The 26,634-nt window shown below is 41.9% G+C and overlaps 2 protein-coding genes across 7 annotated transcripts; both read right to left on the reverse strand.

The window, feature by feature from the left end:
- Nucleotides 1-450: 450 nt before the first annotated feature.
- On the reverse strand, nt 451-15,977 carry LOC139914722 (heterogeneous nuclear ribonucleoprotein L-like). Of its 4 annotated transcripts, none has more exons than XM_078284151.1 (14): nt 15,876-15,977; nt 14,899-15,014; nt 13,703-13,940; nt 13,096-13,181; nt 12,367-12,463; nt 12,107-12,179; nt 5,799-5,831; nt 4,968-5,039; nt 4,397-4,644; nt 3,557-3,678; nt 2,677-2,878; nt 2,232-2,289; nt 1,788-1,898; nt 451-1,086 (listed from the first exon to the last, which is right to left on the reverse strand). In XM_078284151.1, exons 1-14 carry the CDS (start codon nt 15,951-15,953, stop codon nt 1,028-1,030), a joined length of 1,593 nt encoding a protein of 530 aa, XP_078140277.1. In that variant the 5' UTR covers nt 15,954-15,977; the 3' UTR covers nt 451-1,027. The 4 variants fall into 4 exon arrangements, with proteins under 4 accessions (XP_078140277.1, XP_078140276.1, XP_078140275.1 ...); XM_078284150.1 differs by having other exon boundaries at nt 4,968-5,036; nt 15,876-15,976; XM_078284149.1 differs by having other exon boundaries at nt 4,397-4,707; nt 4,968-5,036; nt 15,876-15,976.
- A 613-nt stretch (nt 15,978-16,590) lies between these two features.
- Nucleotides 16,591-25,784, reverse strand: srsf7a (serine and arginine rich splicing factor 7a). Of its 3 annotated transcripts, none has more exons than XR_011784789.2 (9): nt 25,576-25,784; nt 24,379-24,604; nt 23,960-24,151; nt 23,151-23,237; nt 22,398-22,436; nt 21,421-21,465; nt 20,352-20,450; nt 18,734-19,302; nt 16,591-17,852 (listed from the first exon to the last, which is right to left on the reverse strand). XR_011784789.2 is itself a non-coding variant. In XM_071903100.2 (8 exons), exons 2-8 carry the CDS (start codon nt 24,600-24,602, stop codon nt 17,801-17,803), a joined length of 738 nt encoding a protein of 245 aa, XP_071759201.1. In that variant the 5' UTR covers nt 24,603-24,604; nt 25,576-25,784; the 3' UTR covers nt 16,591-17,800. The 3 variants fall into 3 exon arrangements, 1 of the variants encoding a protein (XP_071759201.1); XR_013504927.1 differs by having other exon boundaries at nt 24,379-24,612; XM_071903100.2 differs by lacking the exon at nt 18,734-19,302.
- Nucleotides 25,785-26,634: the final 850 nt, after the last annotated feature.

A 26,634-nucleotide genomic window follows, 5' to 3' on the forward strand; every position in this document is an offset into this window, starting at 1 on the left:
ACCAGGCAAATTTGCGTGTCAGCTTACCAGACACAGTAGCAGGTCTGTTGTCAACTTCATCTCAAGTGTTTGCCTCAGTGTCGAATCCCTACAACAGGCAGTCAACCTCTACACCAGCTGATTTGACCAATTACTGCTATGGTTTAGTGAAATCAGCTGGTGTAGTGTTTGGTTGGAAGGTAAATGTGCAGTCTTGGCATTGATAGCACATGATCAGACACCACTGGTCTGATCTACTGGACCTCAGCCGGTTTGATAGGCCCGCTCACCAGGCCGCGTTTTCCCCAACAGTGAAACCAAATAGTATTGTTGGCTTTGGTTTTAGATCCAGTTCTGAGGAATCGTTCTTGACAGTTATTACCCAGTTTGAATGCAAAGGACATTAACAGAATAGACAAAGGAATAAGTTTACAATCGAGAAAAGTAATTGAATCAAAGTTAATGACAGACTTAACTTCAAATTGTTTTTTTTTATTTTTTCTTACAACAAAAGACTCCCCCTCTGCATGTCAACAGACTTGTGGAGGTGCAGTACTGAATAGGCAGCAATAAAAAAAAAAAATAAAAAAAAAATCAGCTATAATAAAAGATCCAAAAGACAACTCTTATACAAAACCATGTTTTCCATCTCGACTTAACCACCTGAGCTTAAAAACAATTCTTTCAAATATACTTTCTCACATGTCAGGCTATTGTATAAGCATAATAATACCAAAAGTAAAAAGGACAACTGAATATTGAAGACACACAGGTACAGACACTCTATAAACCACATCTGGGACACAATAAATACCAATTATTTCTAAATGCTTGGCGGCATTTGATTAAGCCTGCTTGGAGAGCCAAATGGGATCAGTCTGCACTTCGGGGATCTGTTCCCTTGTGCGAGGCAATGTATCACAGTAAGGATTTGATGGGTTTTGAATATCAATTGTCCCCAGGTGTGTTACGAGCCGTCATGGTCTAAGTACAGATGAACATGGGGGAATGGCGGACCGTTCTTCGTCTTCCTGGCTAGCGGGCGTGCTCAGTTGGCGTGCTGCACGGTGGAGAAGCACAGCTTGAGGGTGTAGGGGTACGGCCCAGCTGGGGAGAGGGAGAGACGGACGATTAGAGTTGAACAAACAAAAACACACAAAACTTTGTCTTTCTCTGGGCCAATCAGGGGCTGTATTTACATGCAAGGGGAATTCTGTTCTTGACCCGGTTAATCACATAACTGGGTTTTGGGTTGACAACTGGGTTAGAATAACCCGGGTAAACTCATAACCCCATCATAAGAAACCCAGTCAAGATGCCTGGCTTACTACTGTTCAATGCGTTACTGTGGCATGGAAACATCTTACCCCTCTCACTTTTGGATTTCGCCATTATAAGTACATATTAATATCAACAAAAAATATGGCGGCGAGCATTACTTATCGTTACTACTGTGATCATCATTGCTTTCCCCTGTATTACAAGCAGTGTTGGGGGCAAAACGTGTACTTGTTTACTTTTTTGTGGCAACAAGTAACTTGACACATTTGTTTTTAAATTAATTTTTATCAGTTATTAGTTACCTTCTCAAACTTGCACTTGTTACTTTTATTTTCATTTCAAATGGTTAAATTTGTAGTTAGTGCAAATTAAAAAAATTTAACATATTGCGCTGCATGACAGAGGGTGGGGGTTCGATTTCCTGCACCAGAGGGTCACTGATGTTTCTCTCCTTTTAGAATATGTGGGGACAAACCTCTATTGACATGCAGTACAGTGCCATACAAACGTGTGTGTGGGGTACATACTCGAGTTCTTCATCTGGTAGTGGTTTATCATGCCCAGGGCCTCCATGGCATCGTTGATGGACTCCCATTCTAGCAAACCTGAAGCACTGCGCTCACTGGGGGCAGCGCCACCTGGTGGTTACAGACCACGGGTCACAGGATTAACAACACACTACACACATAAAAAGTGATATTTAGCTCAAACACTAATTTTGTCCCAATTTAAAAAAAAACAAAAAACAGACTGTAATGTCACAGGACTTGTTTTAGCTAGCTATCTTTCAGAATTAGGAAATTTGTTTTAGGTTTCTTTATCATTTCTGCAAAGGGTTTCTAGACTTAACAGCAGCCAAGCTTGATGTCAGTGTCAAAATATTTTGCTTAAGCATCATTTTGTATAACCAGTCCACATTCTGTGACCATAGAAACACTGTATTTTAGATAAGCAGAATTAAAGCGGCTTACTCTTTCCTGTGAACAGTTTGATGTTGATGGGGCTCTTGACACCAATCTCATCACAAATCTGTAAAGAAGACAACAATCATTAGTGGCCGGACGCAGCACAGCACTTTAAATGCTTCATTTCCCGAGATTGCAACATAATTTAGTAAATAGAGTGGGTGGAGAAAATATCTGGATACATCTGCCCAGTCGTACACATAAATTTTAATATGCTACAAAATTGCACTTCACATCAGGTTAGTTCTCCAATGCAATCAGAAATGTTTTCTTCCCGTTACCTCCATCTTTCACAAACAAGGAAATGCGGGATGTTTAGTGATGACCATGTGTCTCGAAATTGTGTGTGTAATGAGTCAAAATTACCCAATACCCACTGACATCATATCACCTATACTCCTCCAAACACACACACACAAGTATATTTCGTCTTTCCTGTCAGAACACGGACCTGGGAGAAGACCTCGGCCGAGGCGTCCGGCTGGGCGTTGAAGAAGTGAAGCACGTTGCTGGGGTGTTGGATGCGGTTCTTGGCCGCCTGCTCTGGTGAGGTGAACCGGTTATTCCTGGAGCCGTGGAAGTCCTTGAAGCTGCTGGTGCCGTCGTCGAGCTCGTAGCACTGACCGGGCATGATGGCCTGCTGCTTGGACACGCTGCAGGGAGGCAGGGAGGGACGGCGGGGAGGGAGGGGTTAGAGAGTCATATTTCCATTTACAAGTTAGGAGAACACTGGGAGAGACACCGCAGCTTGGAGCAAACGGATGAAACTTGTAAACTAGGGACGAGACAATATATCGAAATTCAATATATCGCAATACAAAAATGTGACAATACGTATTGTGGGGCAGAAAAATGAATGGTGATATCAGCTCCATTTTATTCTGCTGTAAAAATCACAAATGAGACTGCTTGCCCATCAAAATCACACAAGCTCTCCATCCAAATTATATTTGCACTTTGTAATGACATTTTAAAATTGTTGTTTACATTCTAGCGAGCCAATGCTAGAAAGATTTGTGGCTCAGAAATAAACATAGTTCTGCACAGTCAGACTTTGTTGTCATTGAACTTTTATCTTTTACATCATATTGAATAGTGAACCCCATATCGCATAGTATCGTGAGATAAGCCCGTTGTCCCATCTCTACTATAAACTGCAAGTGGTCTTTATTATGCATCTAGCTGTGGTGCCTCCCCACAACATGCAAAAAGTAAATATAAAAATTAAGTGTGTGGGTTTACAGTTCGGTGTTTCACAAAAATAAATGAACTAAACAAACCAAAAACATCCGACTCAATTATTTCAAAGTTTGTGAGGGGCTTCGACTCACCAGACGTTGAGTTTCTGTCCAAAGAGGAAGTTGTTGTTGAGGTGAGTGATGGCGCGGTCCACAGCGTAGCAGTCTCCCATCTCCACCATGGCTGCCCCGGGTTTACTCTTCATGAATTTCACCTATGGAAAGTGACAATGAAGACAGGATTGGCTGGTTTTCTGCGACACAATGACTTACTGACACAGACGTCACCTTTCCCTGAAGGGACATGAATGACTGATTTATTATTCACAGAGCTGATGTGACCTGAGATAATGGCTTGGGTGAGGTGGGGGGTGGTGAGAGTAGGCAACACCTACCTACAGTATGTATATGAGTGGGTGTATGTATGTGTATGTTATTAAAATAGATATACTGTATATGGATCTTGGTTTCAAACTAATCATGTTTTTTAAAATTTCTTAAATAATGAAATGTTAGCCCCCTCCTCCCCCCCTTTTAAAATTATCTTCTCCCCCGCTTAAAAAAACAACAAAAAACAACACCTACTCTGCAAATAACATTTTCCATGAATATCTATCAGTGCTTATGAAAACAACCCTGCTAAGCTACATGAATATGTTTTTTTAAAGTCAAAATTTGCAACAATCTCTAATTCTGCCCTGGGTTTTAGACATAACAGTCTGCTCTGTTAAGTGTTACTTCTTGCAGATTTAGCTGGTTTTATTCTGTATGTTTAGTTTAATTTTTCTATATGTCTAATATTAAGTGTAAACAGCCTCAAAAACATCACACATACACTACTACAAGAACACTTACCATTATTTTAACTACAAGTCTCACTACAACTACTGCACACACCACACATACAAGCATCATCCACTGTCGGACACTCACCCGCTCTACGTTGCCATAGAGACAGAAGACGTTGAAGACACGGTCGGCGTTCATCTTGAGCGGGTCGAGGCCGTATACCATGACGACGGGAGAGTCGGCGTGCGCGCCGTACTCGCCGGGAGGAGGGGGAGGAGGCCCGTAGCCCGGCCCGTAGCGGCTTCCACCGCGCCCCCTCATTGGTGGACCCATGCGGCGACCCTCGTAGGGCGGGGATCCATAGCTCTCGTCGTAGCCGTGGTAACCGCCACCTGAGGAATGGTGCCGAGGCCATTCAGAATCATTCTCAGTAGAATAACTGGAAGATTTGGTCCCTACATTGTAAATAGAGCATACGTGGAAGCACAGTTCAAAATGACAACACAGCACCACTTAACTGCCACTGTGTGGGGGACCAAGTTCTAAACTCAATATAATGTAATACAGACTGTCTATATAGAATACATTTTCAGGAAATACAGTAATAGAACAAGTTGTGCATTATAACTTCAAAGGTTGACAATAGAAGAGAACTGCATATCATTTTGTGTGTGTGTGTGTGTGTTTTCATTCCCTAGGGGTGTGAGAGCCTTACCGTACTCTGGAGGGTGATCGCCCAGCAGAGCAGGCTGTCTCTGGCGCTTGTTGGGGTTGGCATTCACATCTTCTGAGAGAGCGGGAAGAAAAAAGGACAAGAAAAAGAGAGGGAAAAGTAGAGAAAGAGAAAAATGGCATAAGTATGGCGAAAAGCGACAGGAAACAAGATTCTGGCTGCAAACATACACGACAGTAGGACGCCTGAGCATTTACAATCGAAAAGAAACATATTCTTGTCTCGAAAAACTGGCATACACTAATAATCCTGCTGTCTTCAAATTGTTCCAAATATTACATTTTGGTAAACTGTGTTGATGTCAAAAACTGCCCCAGATTGCACACTATAAAGTTACCTTGACAATAGTTATTTCAACCTAGATCATAATGGACATGGGTAAAATTAGTATTCGAGACAGCTGCATGCATTTCAGGACTGATTCATCTTGCCTGGAACAGCGTAACCACTCAGATTGTCCCACAAGTACAAACCCCACCCACCTTACACTCCAATCAAACAAGATAACTGAAAGGATGTTAAAAAACATAATGGACCCTGGTCTATATTATAAGTAGTTGAGGGAAATGGGATGGGGAGGATAACGGATGGTAGGGGCAATATTAGAGATTCTAGGGAAATGAAACGCAGGACAATCTCTTCTACATAGACAATGGTAAACTCTTAGTGTAAAGTGAACGAGGGGGAATGGGGAGGATGAGAGAGGAGGATATTGATGATTTAGAAGGGAAAAGGGTAAAAATATCAAACAGTCACCCTGGATAAATATAAATGTAAAAAACATTGAAATTGTACGCAAGTACTCGCACACACCTGCATTGCTCCCATTGCCATCTGCATCACCATCTGTACAGGTACACAATAATCACACACAATCAGAACTGAAGCCAGGTTAATCAAATTAAAAAGACAGCTACATTTTTCCTGAGCAAATGACAGATTTACCCTAATAAATGCTCAGGAGAGTTAAGTTAATAAACCACTCGTCATCTGGGCAGTGTTTCAGAGATAAATGCCAACAGTTTGAAGAAACATGGGTAGGAAATCTAGCAAATTAACTATGAAAATGTGGTTGGCAAGTTTGTCTTTCCACCACCTTGGCGGGTAACCAACAAGGCTCTTGTCGATTCTAAAAAAGCATTTTTTTTCCAATCAAAAGTGTCTTGGAATTTTGGAATCCAGCAGCCACTGCGGCCGGTGGATGAAAATGTTCCCTGCCCTGGTACAATACATGACTTCCCAGGTTGATAGGGCTTGGCAATAAACAGTTCTAGTAATGAGGTCAAGCACATCCTCCATGGATTAATAATATGAAGTATTTCATGGTTCCTTGGCACAGATCATGCCCTTTTCCCAGATTTAAAATATGATTTTATTCCCAGAGAAACTAGAACTAGAAGTCCAGGAAACCAGTTAGGTGCATAGATGTATTCCCTGATGGCTGTGAACTGCCAACAGAGGAAGCAACAAGACAAAGCGAACAAGCATGTAGGCCTATGTGACATTTCCAATGCAAGCCTTGACAGAGAAACCCCTCCCACAACCATCACCCACTTCCAGAAAGAGAAAGATTAAGCCTGTATGGAAAAAAACAAAATGGGAGTCACGTCAGTCTTGTGTGGCGATGTTGGGTGCTGGGGTTTGGAGTCGTGTGGTGCTGTGCAGTTATGTTCCCCAAGCAGGGTCTCGATTTACTTACTGCATGCTTACAAACAGGGGGGAGGAAGACATTTGCTGCAGTAGTTCCACCACTCTCCACCCAATTCATTTCATCCAATACTCCTATCCATTTCCTCTTTTGGGAAAGAACTCTCCACCTCAGGACCGATTCCTGGTTCTATCAAGATGAAACGCCCATTGGTGGGTTGGTTGGCCGTTTGGTTGGCATTTCCATCCATTTTGTTCCATTTTGGAATAGTCTCCTTAGCACCCACTGGTAGGCCTTGAGGCTGCCATAGAGCACATTTCAGATGGGGAAGCTGGCTCCTCTTAGGTGTAAATTGCCAAACCTGCATCACATGGAAGGTGTTACACAGGTTCTAGAGACTTTAAAATATTTACAGAAGAAAAAAAAAAAAAGAAGCTGTACTCAGAAAAATAGGATAGCTAGACAGGGATGCATGTAGCAAGAAAAGCACAGGGAGGAAAAGATGAGGAGGAAGAGATGAGGAGAAAGAGCAACAGAGAACAGCTGAATTCCATGTGGGAGGTATCAGATAGGAGTAAAACCAAAAATGGGCCTGACTGGGCTCTGAGTGTGCTTGTGCTTGATGGTGTTGTCAGCAATGTCTTGTCTTCATCAGTTGTCTTGTGTTGCCTCCAATGTGATTGGCTACAGCTCGATTCAGGGGTGTGAGTCATCTATTGGATCAGTTGGTACGGCGTCAGCAAGTGGAAGTGATGGAGAATGTGTTGCTTGGGTGTTTTGTTGTTTTCGTGTCAACAACCGTGATGAGCAAGGCGTAAAAAACAAAAAAAACAAAAAAAAGCACACGGAGCCCACCCTTCCAAAAACAGTACAGGAAGGGCCAAGGCTTTGTCAGTGTGATCTTGATCAACTGGTTAGTATCAGTATGGTTCGTCTGTTGTACTGAGAGATGTCTGTCACTACCTCTGTCTGTTTGCCTGGGTGGATGTTGTCTTTGTGGTGTCTCCTCTGGGATTGGTATCAGTCTGTAACCCTTCTCCGTTCGGTGTAGATTGTAGGTGATGCAAGCTTTGGCCTGTTTCAATGTGTCAAGCACGTGGGTCACGAAATGGGGCAGGAAGGACGGAGGGAGGGAGGGTGTGGGGAGGGTGGAGGGACCAAGCGTAGCTTAGTGCCCAAAAGTACCAACAACCAAACTCCCCACCCTCTCCGATAGAAGTGTGTGGTGTCTTCGTGGCTCTGATGTTGCGATGCGGAGATGATGAGGAATGGTGAGGAAGGAGTAGTCATATCAGTCCTACACCATCGTGTTGAATGGGTGGAGTGTCTTGCAGTTTATCCCCTTGTGTCTGAGGGGAGAATGGGCCTTCTGTGTAAGAGTGGTTGTGTCCTCATACTTGAGATGGTGGTGGCTGAGTGTTGTCAGCAAAAAATGTGTCTGCCTCTCCCTCCCAGCACAAATTCCTGTAAATTTTTTTGTACTTCGCGGGAGGATTGACTTATTGAGTGGAGATGAGTTATGTGGTGCTGCAGATAGCCTCCATACTGATGCTGGTCTGCACCACTATTCTCACTTCTCAAATGAATCTGAAACTACACAAAATTTAAGCTATGGGCAAAGCGGTCTGATATCGTTAAGCCCAATCGGTGCCTTGTCAGAACCACTTGCCATTTGACATTGAATCCCTTTTGCCATTTCTGCTGTGCCGAGTGGGACTCTATGAAACAAGAGGTGTTAGTTATAGGTGTTTGTTGGGCTTTACTACTAGCATTTAAATTAACTTCATTTCAGATTGGTCGAAGTCAGAGGACAGTGGATGAGACCAACATCAGTCTTGGTGGCAAGGAAAAGTTGTTTCCCAGTACTTCAGGATGCAAGTTGTCAAACATCAGTGGCAAACTGTATAGATGTATCCTATATGGAACCTAATGCCTAATTTGTTACCATTAAAAAGGTAATTGCTTAATCAGATTTTTGGTAACTTAATAGACTTCTTCCATCAAAAGGGATCCCAATAACTCTGCTACATTCACTGCTGTGGCAAGGAAGGCAGAACAGCTGACGCTGCTAGCGGAAGGAAGGCTTTACACTGGCTTGAGAAAAAGTAGACGCATGTCCATAACTCAAGCATGAAGGGAGGATTCTTGAAAACTAATAACAATCCCAAAGTGGCCTAAAGTCCTGAGAACAGCACTGGCCCCTTTGTGTCTTGTGGGGTTTCAGGACAGCTTTAGAACTTTGGCATCAAAAAGAGAATGACCTGACTGGGACCAAATGGGATGTCTCACAAAATTTTACATTAAACCTGATTCAGACTTAAATTTCTCCCTTGACTGCAGCTCCTTGAAGGATTTTACTTTTACTGGTGTTCATACCGGTTAAGAACACTTGAAGAAACAGCTGAATATGAAATTAATTTGGTTATGCTAAGCTTTCTAACCATGAGTAAGTGCTGAGTATCACGTGTCAACATCCATCTCCTTCTAGCCATAAAGCCTTGCGTTTTGGTTTGGTGTTGTTTCCTGTAGTTGGTTCGGATTACGTGCTCACTCCTGACAAATAGCACCTCAGTTTGCTTGGAAGGGGACCTTTTCTTTTGGAGCGGTTATTTGGTGTCACACAAGTTCAAATTAGGGATGGGCATTTTAAGTATTTTCAATATTAGAGTACTCATATTAAATTATTATAGAGTACTCGAGTACTCGCAAAAAAAAAAAACGAATGTAAGAATATGGTCCGAAATTAACACCCAAGCGAAAATGCGGGTAGGGGTCCATGTCCGACTGGAAACACACAAGCGGAACCAAAGTTTGGCTAACGCTAAACAGTTAATTTCGTAGGCTATAAGCCTGTAAGAATATCTATTACTATCTAATGCTTTCACATTTATGTAAATTGGCCAACAACGGAAAACAAGAGCAATTTGAAATTCATTTATTGAACAACCAGGCTACCTTGTTGGCACTTTGCAGATCAGCCCTCAATTTCACCGCGCTTTCCTCATACATCTTCTCCACTCTCATAGCTGTTGTTCGCCGCGATGGTAGCTTGTACTTAGGCTCAACAAACGCCATCAGCTCGCGGAAGCCATCTCCTTCCACAAAGCTTAACGGGAGCATATCACCATTTTCGTGATGAGCTGGCTAATCTTCTCTGCCCTGGTGCCATCACAACGGCGTGTGCTAACACTGCTAGCAAATGAGGATGCAAGCCTGTTATCTGTCTCCGCTGTTTTCTCCTTGTGCTTAATGCGCAAATGGTTAATCATCGAACTAGTTGTTCTATGATACTTAAGTTTAACGTTACATAGCTTGCACTGCACATTCATTTCGTCTATTTTGTCGAAATACTTCCAAACATATGTCATTCTGCCTGTAACGTTAGATCCTGTAACAATGCGTGCGCAGATCTATCATTTTTGCTAGCAGTCCCGTCCAAAAAATGTAAACTTTTAATATAGAACAGGGTCAATTTACGTTTATATATATATATATTTTTATTATATTTATATATATATTTATTTTTTATTCTTATATTATATATATATATATATATATATATATATATATATATATATATATATATATATATATATATATATATATATATATATACACACACACCTTTTTTTTTTTACAAAGCAAAAAAAAAATGCGAGTACTCTATACGTTGAACGAATACTGACGTCCAAATCGAGTATTCATGCCCATCCCTAGTTCAAATTGCATTGTTCTCACCTGTTCAAACAAACTGAACGCTCCAGGGTTTGAATGAACTGTTCAAAACATGTTTGGTATGAGCGCAAGATCCTGCTAAGATCCCTTGCCTGCCATGCGTGTTAGTGAGTGCAAGGGCGTAGTGAAGCTCAAGATAGCCAAGTTCATTCAATTTAGTAGGTCAAGCATATAGCAGCATAGTGAACATGGCAAACCGTGGCCACATTCTGATTTAGTTTGTCATCTTTGTTGCTATCCTGCTATGAGTTTCAGCTACAAGCCAACTGCTCCCATTCTGCAAAGAACCGGACACACCCTGCTCTCTCCTGAGCCTCACTACGTCGCCACAGCCTCTCCGCCACAGTGTACAGTTGAGTCAATGGTATTGTGAATAATAGTGAAGCAGTATAATATGATTGATTGTACAGTTGAGTCAATGGTATTGTGAATAATAGTGAAGCAGTATAATATGATTAATATGTTTTGTTCATTCCAATTTGGGATTGGCATCAATTTTCATCAGTTCCAGACTTTGTATTTTTGGGGTGCTGGGAAGGTCTTTATTAAAATGCAATTATACTATATAAAATTAATATATAAATTTAACTTGCTATATATTCTAATGAACAATAAAGAAAGGAACTGATACGGGAATCGTTAAGGAATTGACTTATAAAATCTATTAAAATATAATATAAAATCAATTCCCAACCCTATCTGATTTATCTTGCTGTAATGTCCCTGAATGACACATGCCGCCAAAGATCTATGTCAGTCAAACAAGGCTATATGGGAGGAGTTGCATGTCTGGACTAAATACAGGTGTTTAAAAACAGGATGCAGACAGCAGTAAACTCAGACCGTCGCCTTTTTTTTTTCATTTATAGTTTCATAATGTAGTCATTGTGAAGCCCTTTGAGACTGCAACTGTTATTAAGGCCTAAACGAATAAACCTGACATGACTTTAAACGACTGACAACTACATTTTGTCGGGAAAAGAAAACTAGAAAAGCTGCATGCCACAAGTAATAAGAACGCTAGCCTCCAGTTACAGAGAGATGACAGGATTTCACTCATTTCCTTCCAGTACTGTAACTAATTGTAAGACAGTTATTGCTCGTGGGTGACGCCTTCCTTCTGTCAGCGAATTTGTCCTGCTGTTCCTGCCATTCCTACCACCCAGCAGTTCCTAGACATTTTCAATTTGAAAACTTGCATCCTTTTCCACAACTTCAAAAAACACTGCAGATTTATTGTTTTACACCTTTGACCTCAGGCTAATATTGCAGATACTTAATACTTACTGATAGATACATAATGATTTACACAGACAATCAAGGGCAAGCAATTTGCGGTATGTTGGTAATTTGTGTTGTTTGTTAAAAATATGGAAATAGGCAATGTTTCCATACTTTTCAGTCCTGCATATGAACCCTGATCCCACCGTGTATTGCCTGGCTCAGAGACAGGTTTCAGGATAGATCCCCACAGCAACACTTCAGTCATAACGCCACAATAGGAAGCAGGTAAGCTAATCTGAAAATAGTGACTGTCAAAGCAGCATATCTCTGATAATGTAAGGATTATAAAATCCTAAAATTTGTCTGTTCAGTGGCGTTATCAATGAAGGGTCTTGCCTCCATCTTCCCAGTAGCCCACTTGCTGAAACTCCCCACAGCAGCAGTAAGGGTGCTGGATAGTGTATGTGACTGTGAGCAAGTGTGTGGGAGTATGTTCATGTGTTCGAGGGTTTACCTGGGCCTCCCAGATTGGGGTTAGTGTAGTCCCAAGTGTCTTGGTCGTTCTTGAACACGTTCAGGCGAGTGGGCTGAGGGAAACAACAATTATATGAATACGGGAACTGATATGAAGGAAAACAAATTTTTAAAACCCAAACCCTAACATCAAATGTCTTGCTACTCATTTTTTTTCCTTAAAGGAACTCAAAGACACTATGAAAACATGTTCATGAATATTAGCTCAGCTATACTGTGCAGTAGTTCTATAAACAATACCTTGGCATACTCGATCTTCAGTGTGCAACAGCCAGAGTAGATGTCTGCTCCGTTGAGTGAGGCCTTGGCCCGCTGTGCGCTTTGCACAGAGTCAAACGTAATGATGGGGTTAAGGAAGAAGCAGTAAAGTACGGGGTATTTATGACCGTAGGATATAGACCAACAGCAGTCACCAGCCAAATGGCGGTAAAGTTCTTCTACTCTAACACTGCAACTTTTCCCCTCCTCTAAGAGCCTTTTGGCTGGTAAGATATTGAACGTTTCTATTGAATTAAAGAACCCACTGTGGCCAGTGGATGAGGCATGTTTACAGCTCCAACAAGCATGAGGCGGCCCAAACATGACACAACTACCCAGACCAAAACACTCCAGTCATTTTGTAAACAGCACGCCAACTAACATTCCTGTCATTCTTCATTTTAGGACTTTCAGCAGTCATGTGTAGCTACTGTCGTGCTGTCGCAGGGCGCTGTCTGGCTGTGGGCGACCTAAAGGTCTCGACACGACAAAGAAGGACTTGAGGTGCTGAGCTTAATTGCGCGAGCGGGGTTCTAAAAGATTAGTGATGATAAACAGAAATTAAATATGGAGAAAAGAACTGTGTGGAAAGTTTACACCAACAAATTACTGGCAATTTACAGATAAACTACTGGCAAGTATAGGCAGCACCTTGTTATCGACCACTAAATTGTAAGCCCTATGTCAGGCAGCACACATGCAAAAGGATATTCGACCATGGCCTGGACACCGTTCTTCCTGAAGATGACAATTCTCTGGACAGGTCCACAGTTGTTGCAGATAGTGTAGAGAACATCCTGTGCAGAGACACCAAGTTAAAAACAGAACTATACACACAAAGAAAAAAAACCTAGAGGCAGATGCTGGATCAACATGAACACAGCAAACTGTACCAAACTTGAGGATTCAATCTGGGTTGAAATAACCCTCTAGACATCTAGACCTCTAACAATCATTAATTCTTGATGGCCCTACTTATGTCAATGCAAATCATCTATAGCAATTATCTGCAGAGCCCCATGACACATTTAATCATTGTTAATAGTAGGGATGCATAATTAACCATGGAAATTAGTACCTTGATTGCAATCTCCACAATCCTCCGAGTATAGGCATAGTGGCAATATTGAAACACTTTACTTCGAACATTCACTGTAGATGAACAGCCAGTGTTGGTGTAAAATATTTTTGTTCCTCAAATCATTGAGACCATTTGTTGTAATCACAGAATCCAGCAAAATAATTGGGATCATTTTAGCCATAACTGTGCAGCCCTATTGTAGAAACCCATATTGGCAGGCCAGATCTCGGCAGTTACCGTGGTGATGGGGTAGATGGGGTTCATGATGGTGAGCAGAAGAACGTTGTTGACGCTTCTGGAGTCGTCGGGGTCTCCCGGCCTGGAGATCTTCTGGCTGGTGGAGTAGTTGATGAAGGCCGGGTGGCCGGCGATGTACACCTGGTTGTCTGCAGCGTAGGTCACGGCTGTGGACGATCCGTTCATGTCCTCGTACTCTACCAGCGCCTGGCGCTTCTTGGGCATCACCACAACATAGCTAAAAACAAAGACCAGGACGTTGAGTTGACATATCAAATACTGGAGGAGGGAGAAAATGTTGGCAGCCGCTTGTAAGTTTATCACTTACACCACCTTTGAGCAAGTAACTAGCTATTTTTTGTATAATTCCCCATCCTAAAATTAATATTTGGTTATGGTGGTTGGTAATTTCTGGAATCAAGATGAAAAAGTTATAAAATATAGATTATTTAACACAAGAAAAGCCAGACTGTTAAAGCCCATGCTGCAGCCAAGCAACGTCTAGAGGCGTCGAGCCTGCCCAGCACTGATGTCTGCATCTACTGCAGAACTAATAGCATAAATACTATGAAACCATATACTGCAAATTTTCTTGCAATCATACGCCACAACTGAATAATGTTTTTCTAAGCCATTTTTTAATTAAATACGGTTTTCAAATATTTGCACATTCCAGTCATAAAGACTAAGTAGGGTGATTAAATAGTAGCATGATTGTGATAGACTTCCCTCAAACTACTGTTCTCACGACACAAGTAATGATGTGTGGAAATAGTTTTGATGGCATTTAGCGCCTCAATGGATAAAAGCATATCATTGTTGAATAGTGTGCTGGATGGAGGACAGGCAACATCCTGTAGCCAATTATATTGGCATTAATGAATATACTGCTGAGAAAATGAATTTTCCAACTTGTTTTGTTAGCACCCTAAAAAGTGCAGAAAATTAAAATATGTAGAAGTCGTCGTGCAGGAATGAGACAATTGCATTTACAGGGCTGGGGTTACGAATGTCAACACCTACTGGTATGTGCCCTTTGTGTTTCTAGTTTTAACCCAACCTCAACCAAAATTGAGTGTTAGGCTAATCCAGGTTAAAGATAACCCAGGGCTACGAATTTGCAGCGTAAATAGCAGTTGGGGAGAGTAAACTAAAACATTCTACACATTTCCCACATAGCTCCTGTCCTGCTTTACCTGATGGCTCCAAACTCCTGCAGGGCCTCCACTAGGTCAGCCTCTGTAACTCCGTCCACCAGCCCCCGGATGTGCACCACCACAGACGGAAGGGTCTTGTGTGGGTCTTCATAGCCCTGCATCACAGTCAGAAAGGAGAAATAAAGTTAAAATACACCCAACACCACATTCAATGTCAACATTTACCTTACCTGGCCTAACACAGCACTTGAAGAGTGTAACTTACGTAAGGAGGGACCGGGAGTAACATATTATTTGACTAGTTAGAGTGGTTATACTGAGTTTAAGGAGCTAAAAACAATTTATTCTGCTCTGTGGCATATTTGCGATGCTAAAAAGATCAATGTTAACCAACAGTCTCGGGTTACTTGGTGCAGCTGGGGGAGGGGTCTTACCTTGATGAGTGGGTATTGTGCTTTTTATCTGTTACTGTAGACTATAGATTTCATTAAAATCTAAGCAAATAAACATTCATTTAATCGCCCTTGCAGGTAAAATGAGGCTACAGAGTATTCCCACAACATTGCAGCTACTTTAAGGATGGCTATACTCACACACATTCAGAACGGTAGGCTAGCTTACGGCTAGCACGCTGCTAACGTAACCGGCACCAGAACAAAGCGCTGCCCTGACGGCAAGGCCCGGCGAGCACCAACCTCCCTCCATTGATTCAATTCAAATTATACCATACAGGTATATCAACGATGCATGTTCCGAGGTGTGTCGTGGTTTAGTTAACACATACAATATCCAATGCTAAAGCGGAGACGACTGTAAAAACTAAAATAACTGCACCACGAGCCGCTTAATGGAACGCAATATTTTTTTTTTTTGAACGAGCTGGCCGCGTCGTGACACAATTTCCATACGCCAGTCTGATTGAATTAGATTCAAACAAGAACACCGTGCCCAGGCCGTGTGTGTGTGCTGTAATATCAGTTAAACTAATACCTCCACCCTTCACACACACGACTCACCGTGGCCATTCCGTCGGTTTTCTGTCTTTTCGTTGCCCTGCCGTCTTCGCTGTAATAACGGCCCGTCGCAGTAGCCATGTTGTCCCAGTTAAAAAGGATGGTTGTAGTGACGAAGTGAAATGGACGGAAAGTCAAGAAAAACGACGCCCCGGTTTCCACGCCCCCTACAGCCGCCGCGGCATCTGATAGGCTCAGGACGCCTGCCAATCTGTCTGTGACTTGAGTAACAGCCAATGGGAACACAGCAAAATACAGACAACTCTATGTGGGTTGTGTAGAGACGTTGAAAGACTCAATGGATTGTATTGGTATTAAAACCACTGTGTTAAAATAGTTTTTGCAAATTATCCACTACAACTACTCAAAAATCCTCCATTAATTTTATCCACATAAATAGATGGAGGTGGATGCATCATTACAGACTGACCTTGGCCTTTTTGAGATCAAGTGTGTCAGAGAGATAGGAGTCTGAGGTTGCTGTTAGTAATCATCTTTTATTTTTATTCCCTTCCTCAGCGACAAACATGAAATGAAATATTGATGGATGCAATGAAAATATGCAATGAAATATTCAGGGACGTTATCAGGGCGACACACAAAAGTAAGAAATAAATTCCTACAAAAAAAACAAACAAAAAAAACCCTGATATTCCTGAATATTCCTTATGGTGAACAGAAAATCAAATGACTCACAAAACAAACAAGACCACAGATATTATGTCTAAGAGATTTATTCAAAAATAAAACTGCCACTGTCTTACCATAAACCAGGGAGACAGCAAAAGTTAAAGCAGCCCTTACAGAAATGAAACTTAGCACGCTATATTTTTTAAAAACAAAAATCATCACAGGAACAAATTTCAGATCAGCACATAGGGAAAAATCTATTCAGTGGACAGTGAGCTGATAACTTTTGTAAAAAGGGCAGTGCAGTAGTAGAACAGACATCATGCGGAGTATCAGTCTCTGCTGTAGGAATGTGACATCATCATATATAAGGCATGCAGGCCAGCCACTCAGTGTGTGTGTGTCTGTTTATGCCAGATGAGTAATAGGGGCAAACTGCATTTCTGAGCTCAAAAGCCAACCAGAGCGCAATAACAGTAAAACAAAAAAAATATAAATAAATTAAAACAAATTTTGAGGATATTTTTTGTTAGTTCTCAAAAGGGGGGAAAAAAAGCTAACATTAAGGTTCAGCAGGTTGTCAGCCATGCGTGTGTGTGTGAGAGACAGGTTGGGGATGGAGTCATATTTTTGCCCGTTCTCACAAGGGGGAAAAAGAAAATAATCAATTTGAGGATTAGGGTAAAGATCATAATCTGGGTTTGGTCACTTACAGCATTAGAGAGATCGTCATATAGTAGTTACGGTAAAGGAAAGGGGGTTAGGGAATAAAAGCAGGTCAATGCAATGTCCTTCAACTAAGGTGTGTGTGTGTGTGTGTGTGTGTGTGTGTGTGATCCTGCAGAATTGTATCAACTGGGGAAAGTTGATCTTCCAGGTTATGGTAATTTGCTGTCTGAACTGCCCAAATCACTGTTAAAAGTCAACTGCATCATATTCATAACATAGGCGTTACTGCTTATACTCCCTGCTCGATTTTTTTTCATTTAATGATGGATGACACAGAAAGCAGTGTTTAAAACAATCCTGTTTCCCTATCAAACGGAAAATGGGACTTGTGTCTGCTATATTAACTACACCTGCAACACTCTGAGGCCGCACAATAAATACAACCCAGGAGAGAAATTCAAACTCAAACGGCTAGAACTTCACAGACGAGTACAAAAAAAAAAACAGCTGTAGGGCTGTCGAAGCAGGCAGGGGGGTGGGACATGGAAATCAGGGGTGGGGGGGGGGGGGGGTGTCTGTGTGTGTTGGGGTGGGGGTGGGGGTGGGGGGGGGTTATTATTCTTCTTCACTCAGTCGTCTCCTGGCGTGGGGCTTCGCTTCGGACTTGCTGAACGGGAACGACTGAAACAGAAAGAGAGAAGAGTTAACTGGCAGCAGGGGCGGGTGGCAGAACGATCACAACAATCCCACCTGGCGCTCATCAAACCTCCCAACCCCTTTTATTCAAAACATGTTCCTCTGCCGTTCCCTTGGCTAAGATACTTCGAAAACATACAGGTCAGGGCTAAACTGATTTAAAGAAGTCAATTTATCCAGCTTAAAATTCTTGTTGAAGTTCATGATTGCACTTGGTGCCAATTTCTGATTAATTTCGTAATTGTACACAACGGTTTGTAGAAGTACCTGGTCCAAGGAAACAGCCAAAGGTTGTTTTGTTAGAATGATAATCTGTCTAAAGCGCTATAGTCATTCAAGGAAGCCAATCCTAGTATTTCAGAGATAACGATCCCAGGGCAGAAGCTAAACACGTAACAATTGAAACCCCGCCCCCAGACAAACAAACACTCATCCAAATACATGACAAAAGCCCTTGAGACTGACTCTTCATTCACTACTACAACACCTTGGATTGTTTAGCATAGTTTCTGCTCTGTGCCGAGGAGAAACTTAGGGCTTGTACTTATAAAAATCAAGGGAGCAGCACAAAGTTGTAGTAAATATTTGGTAGTTGTAGTTCTTTTGCTGGTATAGCAGTTGAAAATGTATGGTAATCTGACACAGCCTCCTCAGAAATATAAACCAATTAAAATGGTGCGTTCCTTTCTGTCACTCGATCAGTCACTCACTCACTCACTCACTCACACACACACACACACACACACATTTGTACTCTTGAGCATGCTTAGTAAGGTTCAACATTAGCTCTATGAGCTGTGTGTGTTCTGTTTTCACCATCAAAATGACAGTTTCTAACCTTGTCAGGGGGTTTGGTTTTTGGTTACCTTTGGAGACAGTGGCAGAAACAACAAGTACAGAGAAGCGAAGGACGAAAGGACTGAAGGACGGACGACTACAACTCGGAGAGACACTGCGCTGGGAGGCTCTTGAAGACTGATCTCTCGTCAGCTGTCTCTCTCATTCTCTCACTTTCAGAAGCTAAGACAGAGGCCGAAGAGCTCTGGCAGGTAGGTAGGTAGGTAGGTAGGTAGGGGGGTCTGGTAGGTAGGTAATGGGTTTAAAAAGGTAGTGGTCGAACTCTGAACTGTGTGGGTCAGCCCTCTGGTAGGTCTGAAGGCTGGCTGGGTGACTCTAGTAGAACAACTGTATGTGTGCGCGGGCTGATCTCGTCTGAGCGTGTGCGTCGGTTGAACAGACGGCCACTCATTCACTGTGGGGAGGGCTCGGTCGGTAGGTCGACCTCTTTCTCTCTCTCTAACACCAGCTGCAGGCGAAGGCTGATCTCAGGTCAGCGCTTAGTCACCCTCCCGCAGGACGTACACACCGCCAGCTGGCAGACCCTGGGCCTGGGATCAGCTGTGGTGCCTGTGCAGTGATCAGCTCCCACCACACGCTTTAAAGAAAATATGAAAAATAAACAAAACTGTGCTGCAAAGATGCTTAACGTAAGTCGTGTTGCCTGATCTCAGCTGATGTCTCTCTGGGAAGTACTCCTGATCTCTCTCTGTCTGACAAACTAGCCAAATTCACAAAGGATGGATAAATCTGGAAGCTAAAAATAGAGGAAAAAAACATCTAAATCCTACCTCTGTACACATCTCTTTACCACTGGTCCATTTTATCAAAGAAATTCTCTTTCTGTCAGTCTACGCTGAATAATTCAGATTAAAACTACATCTAGTAAAGGTAAGATCAAAAGAAAGGAAGAGTACAGAGGATATGGAAGGGTGTATCTCTCTCTAGCTCACTCTACCTGTGCTAGTAGTCTGTGGAAAATAACCACTCCTTGTTGATGTTTTCTCCCATGTGCCCTCTTCCAAGATCTGGTGGGACTGGATTAACAGCTACATTGTGCCTATACAGTGCTGAAATGTCACAGCTGTGATGATAGATGAAAGAGAACACATGGGAGGAGCTAACTTTCAGCTACTTCTACTTCTACTAATCCTACTCACAGGGCCCAAAGTCCCCTTTCTCTATTCCTCCTCTCTCTCTCCTCTACTAGCCAATAGCAGCAGCAGAAGACTTGAAGATCTCTCTGGTGTTGAGGCAGACTGGTAGACTCATCAGCGGCTGTCCGTTTCCAAGTCCTGCGGCAGTCATTCGGTGGCGGTGTGTTGCTCCCAGGTTTGGGGTGGAGGGTCTATTTAACCGTCATCACTTACCTAGGATGGAGTGCCTAGCTCTGGCTAACATGGCAAACATATCTGACCCTCAGCTGGAATGTAAACTAGGTATAGACTGAACCATCATATCTGAGAAGAGGGAAAGGGATGATCTAAACTTCTTCCTACATTGAATGTTCACTTAGAACGCCCTGGCCAAATCAACTAGAACTGGCAAAACTAAGCACTAGAAGCCAGAAAGACAGGGAGAGTTAAACATGTCATTTGCCTACACCCTTATTCAGTGTGTGAGAGAAAAGCTAGTCAGAGGGTTTACCTGTTCCTCTTGTGGCTGGCTGAACGGGAGCGAGAGCGGGAGCGGGAGGCGGACCGTCCCCTGGGTCCGGAGCCGGACCGAGAACGAGACCTGGAGCGACTGGAGGTAAACAAAGACGTTAAAAGCTACAGAACTAACCAATAAGCCACAAGCAAGCACTGTAAATGTGCTTTACAGTGATTTTGTAACAGTTAAGAACAGTTGTTAGGCACAGGGTTAAGTGGCTTTATAATTTGGGACAGGATGGGAAAAAAAAAACACAAAAAAAAACTATAGGTAACCTTGAACGGAATTCGATATTGAGCCATTCAATATCAAGTTTATTTTTGAAGTGCATTATCCAAGCAATAAGCCGTGAAACGCTTTGCCTCATGGCTAACACCTTTCAGCTGGCAGCTTTAATAAATGGCAGCAAAACGAAATTTTTAAAAAATGCAAATGTTTCAAGAAATCTTTCACTGTTAATAACAATTTAATCAGAATTATTAAATGTTATTCATCTGCCAAGCGATATGACTCCAGTATGGTAGGGGTGGTAATTTTCCGGTTAGTTAAAATCAGTCAAAACAGTTATGTGGTTACAGGTGTGCGTCTTACTTATTTTACAACCATTTCAAATGTGACTCACAACTGAGGACTGGAATTATCTGTGTTGTAAGTAGGGCTTCCTCTGGTCAACAGTCATAAACTGAAGCCAGACTGACAACAATATAAGAAGGAAAAAAAATCTGAACAGCCAACACACTAGCAGTGGTATAGTCAATCAAAATCATTTTGGGAATGAATGTTAATCATATTGAAATACAAAACCAATACAATTACCAATACCAATTTTTTAGCTAACCTTCCCACTTACAGGTCTTTATTTAATAATTTAACAGTATCACTCATGTGTAAACTTAAAACGGACATTAAGTTTTTCCAAGACATTACAAGCTAACTGATCCATTAAATTGAATGATGTGATTTTGGATCCAGTCTTTCTGAATCTGGTTTGAAAAGTAGACTTACTACCACATCCATGAACATTTGCATCTCACATTTCCACACAGCAGCGTTCATGACCTACCTTCTCACTGGAGTCCTGGACTTGGAGCGAGCTTGGGAGCCAGACCTGATGACACAGGAGATAAAGTGGGTTTAATGACAGCTATAGGGGGAAACAATGTCAACAAATACTCAAGGCATTGACTGGGTTATGGCTGAACAAATTACATACTGTATTCTATTGATGCCTGAGGGAGGTATTTGTCTCCTCACAGGGAGGCTAGACTGTCGGCTGCAGAACTGGACTAACTTCACCCTGACAAAGTTTACATTCCACATCATGTAGTGGATGAAAAACAACGTAGGTACAAAGTTGGATCTGAATCTATGGAGATAGTACGTAGAATTTACACGTGTGGAATGCCAAATGATTGCCATGCAATGATGAAATGTAATCAAAATAAAAAGGGATTGAGGCACCTTACTTGTGCAAAGTCAAAAACTGATTAAAGCTTCAAAAGCGCATAAATAAACAGTGCATAATGAGCAGCCTTTCTTTTTCTTCGTTTATAGCCTATATACAGTGTATGTTCACCTGTTCATTATGCGCTTTTGAAGCTTTAATAAATTGGACGTTGCACAAGTAAGGTGCTTCCAATCCCTTTATTTTGTTTATATCCTGTGCTACTTTGGAAGCCCTTCTTTGACTGATGAAATATACAAATTAAGGGACGTTTCCACTTCAAAGGGTATTGTTCCTAAAGAACATGGCCATAGGGCAAGTGATAATGATTTCAATAACCTGTAAATCATCCAAATTAAAAACATATTTTGACTGTTACGTGACACACGCTGGTGTATGAGCCATGTGCAAAGGAGGACGCCTGAACACCACTGCCTTGCTTGCTGGAGGCTAATGGGTAGCTAGATATATGTACAGGAACATGCCTGTGTATTGTACTGGCGGTCTGAATTGAATCTGATACGCATTGTCACAGAGCACAAGAATGCAGCTACAGCCAAAGTATTTTGTTTCTGTGCAACAAGCTGTAGTCTTACCTGCTCCTGCGTTTGGAATAGGACGGGGATCTGTGACGGCTGGAGAGACAGAAAGACAAACAGGAGTCACAAAATGAAGGCATCTGAAGGGTAAAAATAAGACTTTGTACATACTGTTTTAAAATGGAGAGGGAAGAGAGAAAAGCGGGGATCTAACGCACAACTTCCATTCTTAAAATTGGCCTGGCATGAACGAATGTGAATGAGCTAAATTAATACAAATGAAATCCTGTCAGGCTTGGGACACAATAGCATATTTTTTGGACACAACTCCTGATTTCAAATGTGAAGTGACAGTTTGTGCTTGTTTATGTTCTTCATTAAATCCCTGACTAATTTAGGCTTTCATGACCAATACACCGGATCCAGTGTTTCCTGATGACATCATAGTGGTGTGTGTGATAACACTGATAAGCTGGTTATGTTTTTTCCCCTTCTGATCAACCTGCGCTCTCCTACACCACACTTTGGCACAGTACTGACATGTAACCCACAACATCTCACCTGTGAATATGGGAAGAGCGATGTAAGGGTTAAATAAATCTATTTTGGAAAATATGTGCTACTTGGAATTCATCAGGAAATATTTTGCAAACAAATGTCTTGATGACTCATAGCTATTATCATAACCCATTAAGCGCTTGCCTTTATACCAGCAATTATTTTGTATGAGCAGGTGTCCATTTTCCCCTTAAACTTGTGGATGTGTCATTTAGGAATTAAACTTTTCTAGCGTTTCCAGTGTTGACTTACCGGCCGTTGCTACGGCTGCGGGAGCGAGACCTGTAGCGACGTCCGCGGGACCGGGACCTGGAGCGAGACCGAGAACGGGAGCGAGACCTGGAAAGACAAGATCCGCCAGTTACATATTTAAGCTTAATCAGTTGTTCATCTTGATCTGTATCTTTTCCTTTGATAGTACATGCCGACTGTACAAGAGAACCAAATGATAGCTGAATAAGTACAAACCACACCCACTTGGCACTTTAAAAGGCCTCATTTGGAGGTCTATTCTGTTCCAAGCATCTAATTGGCTGGTAACACAGTAAACATGGCTGGTGGATAAAATAAAAAGTAAGCTATGGTATTGTTTTTTACCAATTTATGAAACAATATGTCAAATTACTTTCATATTATCCAGTTGGATAAGAACTCAACCGTTCAGCGGCGTTGAACCTTACAGGTGGACAATATAATTTCCACACACTACTGGCCCCCCAACAATCTCAGCTTTTCTCAATTTTTGTTTCTGGAAATAGTTATTGTGGAACATTGTCTCACTGGCAAAATGTAAACATTTAATTTCACTCTGAACATTTGCAGTATTTGAAAATAGTAAAAATGTTGATATATGATGCAGGAACAGACAAATAAAGAGTAAAATATTTGTTCCTCAAATCAACAAGACTAATAATCACGATCACAATATCAGAATAAGTAACAGGGATTACTGTTTCAACCATAACCCTGCATCAGTATGTGGATATCAAAGTAAACAGACCAAAAACTCAACAAACCTAAAAACAAACTCAAAACACAGAGTGATCCCAGTACTGCTTTACCTGCTGCTGCGGCGGCCGCCTCCTCCTCCTCCTCTCTTGTTGAAGCGGTAGCAGTCGTAGGCGTAGTGGCCCCGGTCCCCACACTGGTAACACCGATCGTTGGGGTCAAAATGGCGTCTGCTGGGGCGACCGCGGCCCTTCCTGGACAGGCCCGTCGACATTTCCACACGAATACGGGAACCGCACAGGACCCTGAGGGTTGGGGGGGAGGTAAGAGGCTGTTTTTAGTCCTAGTTATGGTCGTCATGCAGGTTGCAGTGCTGTTTTTTGTTTAATTACTCAGAATGAAAAGATTAACTGCTAAACAATGGGGCTAGCGATGACTCTAATTCAGTTTTCAGAGCTAAAATGCTTCTTTGGATACTCTGTCAAACCAAAAAGCCTGCTGACTGAATACAAGGTAAACACTGACTACTCACTTTCCATCCATGCCTTTCACAGCATCTTCTGCATCTCTAGGATCCTCATACTCTACGAAGGCGAACCCGGGTGGGTTCCTGGCCACCCACACGCTCCGCAGCGGGCCATAGTAACTGAACGCTCGCTCCAGCTCGCCCTTGGCAGCACCGTTGCCCAGGTCGCCCACATAGACTTTACAGTCGGTGGTCCGAGATGAACTACGGGAGGATGAGTAGTACGACATCTCTCCTCGCCTGGTGGGAAAAGGGTAAGTGTGCATATTAGATCAGGGAAGAGAAAGTTTGGCTGGGCTTAATTATTCAGAAAACAGATTTTTATAATTAGCCAACACCCACACTCAAACAGAACTTTCATAGGCCCCCTGTAGCTGATTCCCTATGCAGAAATGTTCTCTTGCCTTCCCTACAGGGAGGTCAGAGGTCACGGTCAGCTACAGAGCAGCTTCTGGAGCTGGTAGTGGTTCAATGTTTTGTTTAAGGACACTTCAGCTAAGAGGACGCTGGTTGAACCCCAGCTTACCATTTAACCATGACTTTTGGAAAACACTAGCTATGTTTGGTAGCAAGGAAAAAAGCGCCAGATTGGCCCAATTGTTTGTAAGCGCGCCAATCACGCCCCCTCCAGGCTTTTGAAACAAAGATCAGTCAAGTAGCTCAATTTAAAGGACACACATCTGTGAGAATTCAACTTGTAACATGACTAAAACATGGCGTCGTCGTAGTATTGGTTGGTTTAACGTTATAGCACAGCATTCCGGCAATTGATCCGTTGAAATCATAACTGTTCATTACGATTATGTTATATTACGACGGTTAAGAGGGTCCGTTTTATTGAGGACAAAAGGCCAGTAAGCTAATCAGAAAATCGTTAAATGTTATTGATTCAGGTAACGAAGGTACCAATTGAGAACATACTGTTCTCATTCATTTGATTCAACATTATGAGTGGATCAGTCTATGTGCCGGGAATCATTGTGCGATAGCGCGTGGAGCGAAATATCTTATTCTCAATGAGCCATCTCTGAACAGCGGTTTAGTTATTTAAGATATAATTTCGACAATTAACAATTACGCAACAATTAAGTAATATGCATCTCATATACTGATGTATTGGTAGTTATATCCAGGAATTAGTCGGAGCCCTTGCTCTTCGACTGTTCATAAACAATGGCGAACACACGCGCTAGCGTCACTTACCTTCTTCCGCAGTTCCGTTGATTTATTAGTCAGCTCCGACCAGAGATGAAACTTCGGCCCTTTCAGACAGAAGTCTGACCTATTATTCACCTTAAAATATGTTATTCTTCTATCCTTGTCTGGCTAATTAGCCACTTTTACGAGCATTAACAAATCTTCCACATGTCCTTCCACCGGGCTAATTCGGCTATCCAAACGACTCCCTACCGTGCGACTTCCGCATCTGCGCACTTTGACTCGTCGAAAAGGCGCAATGCACTAATCACACAACGGGTAGCTCCTCCTACCGACCGGGATGGCGGCTCAGAGAGTTTCAGTGATTTTACTTGGAAGTAGGCCTATTATGAAATTATCATTTGAAATATTATAAAACGATTTTTTTTAAAACAACGCAAAATGTTTTCATTGTATTGATATTATTGCTAGTAGTAGTAGTTCTTCAGCAGTAGCTAAACCTATGAGCTAAACAAAGTGGTTGCTAGGCGACACTTAACTATCGGTATGAGTTGATTTTCAGTTTGCGCATTACTTTTACTTTTACTATTACTGTTTAACTTTTACTGTCACAGTGTCAACAGTTTTAGCATGACTCAGCCACCAGAACTATCTGACTGATTGATATGAGTGATTAAACTTACTAACTCTCCCTCTGTACACTTACCAAGCAAATATATAAAAGTATAAAAGTAGTAGTAGCAAGTAGCAGCAGCTCTGGGTCTTGATGTGTGTATGTGTTGGTGTGTTTGTATGTTCATTTAGTGCAAAAATAAAGACTCAGACACAGTAAGCCTTGAAAATAAATAAACTATATTCAAATAAGGTCAACTTCAGTTGATTAAAGAGCTTCATTTTCTTTCAGTAACACATTACACCTCATGCCATGTTCTCAAAAACAAGTGTCATCTTTTTTTTCTAAGCATTTTTTTTCCTCATTTCATAAAAAAAAATTAAATATCATCTTCAGTTAATAATTTATTACAGTATTGGATAAATGTATATCTCTATCATATGATATCGTATTAACTCGGTCATTATTTCCCTACAAAGGTTCAGGCAGAG

Source organism: Centroberyx gerrardi, chromosome 6 (assembly GCF_048128805.1).
Source record: "Centroberyx gerrardi isolate f3 chromosome 6, fCenGer3.hap1.cur.20231027, whole genome shotgun sequence".
Taxonomy (NCBI): domain Eukaryota; kingdom Metazoa; phylum Chordata; class Actinopteri; order Beryciformes; family Berycidae; genus Centroberyx; species Centroberyx gerrardi.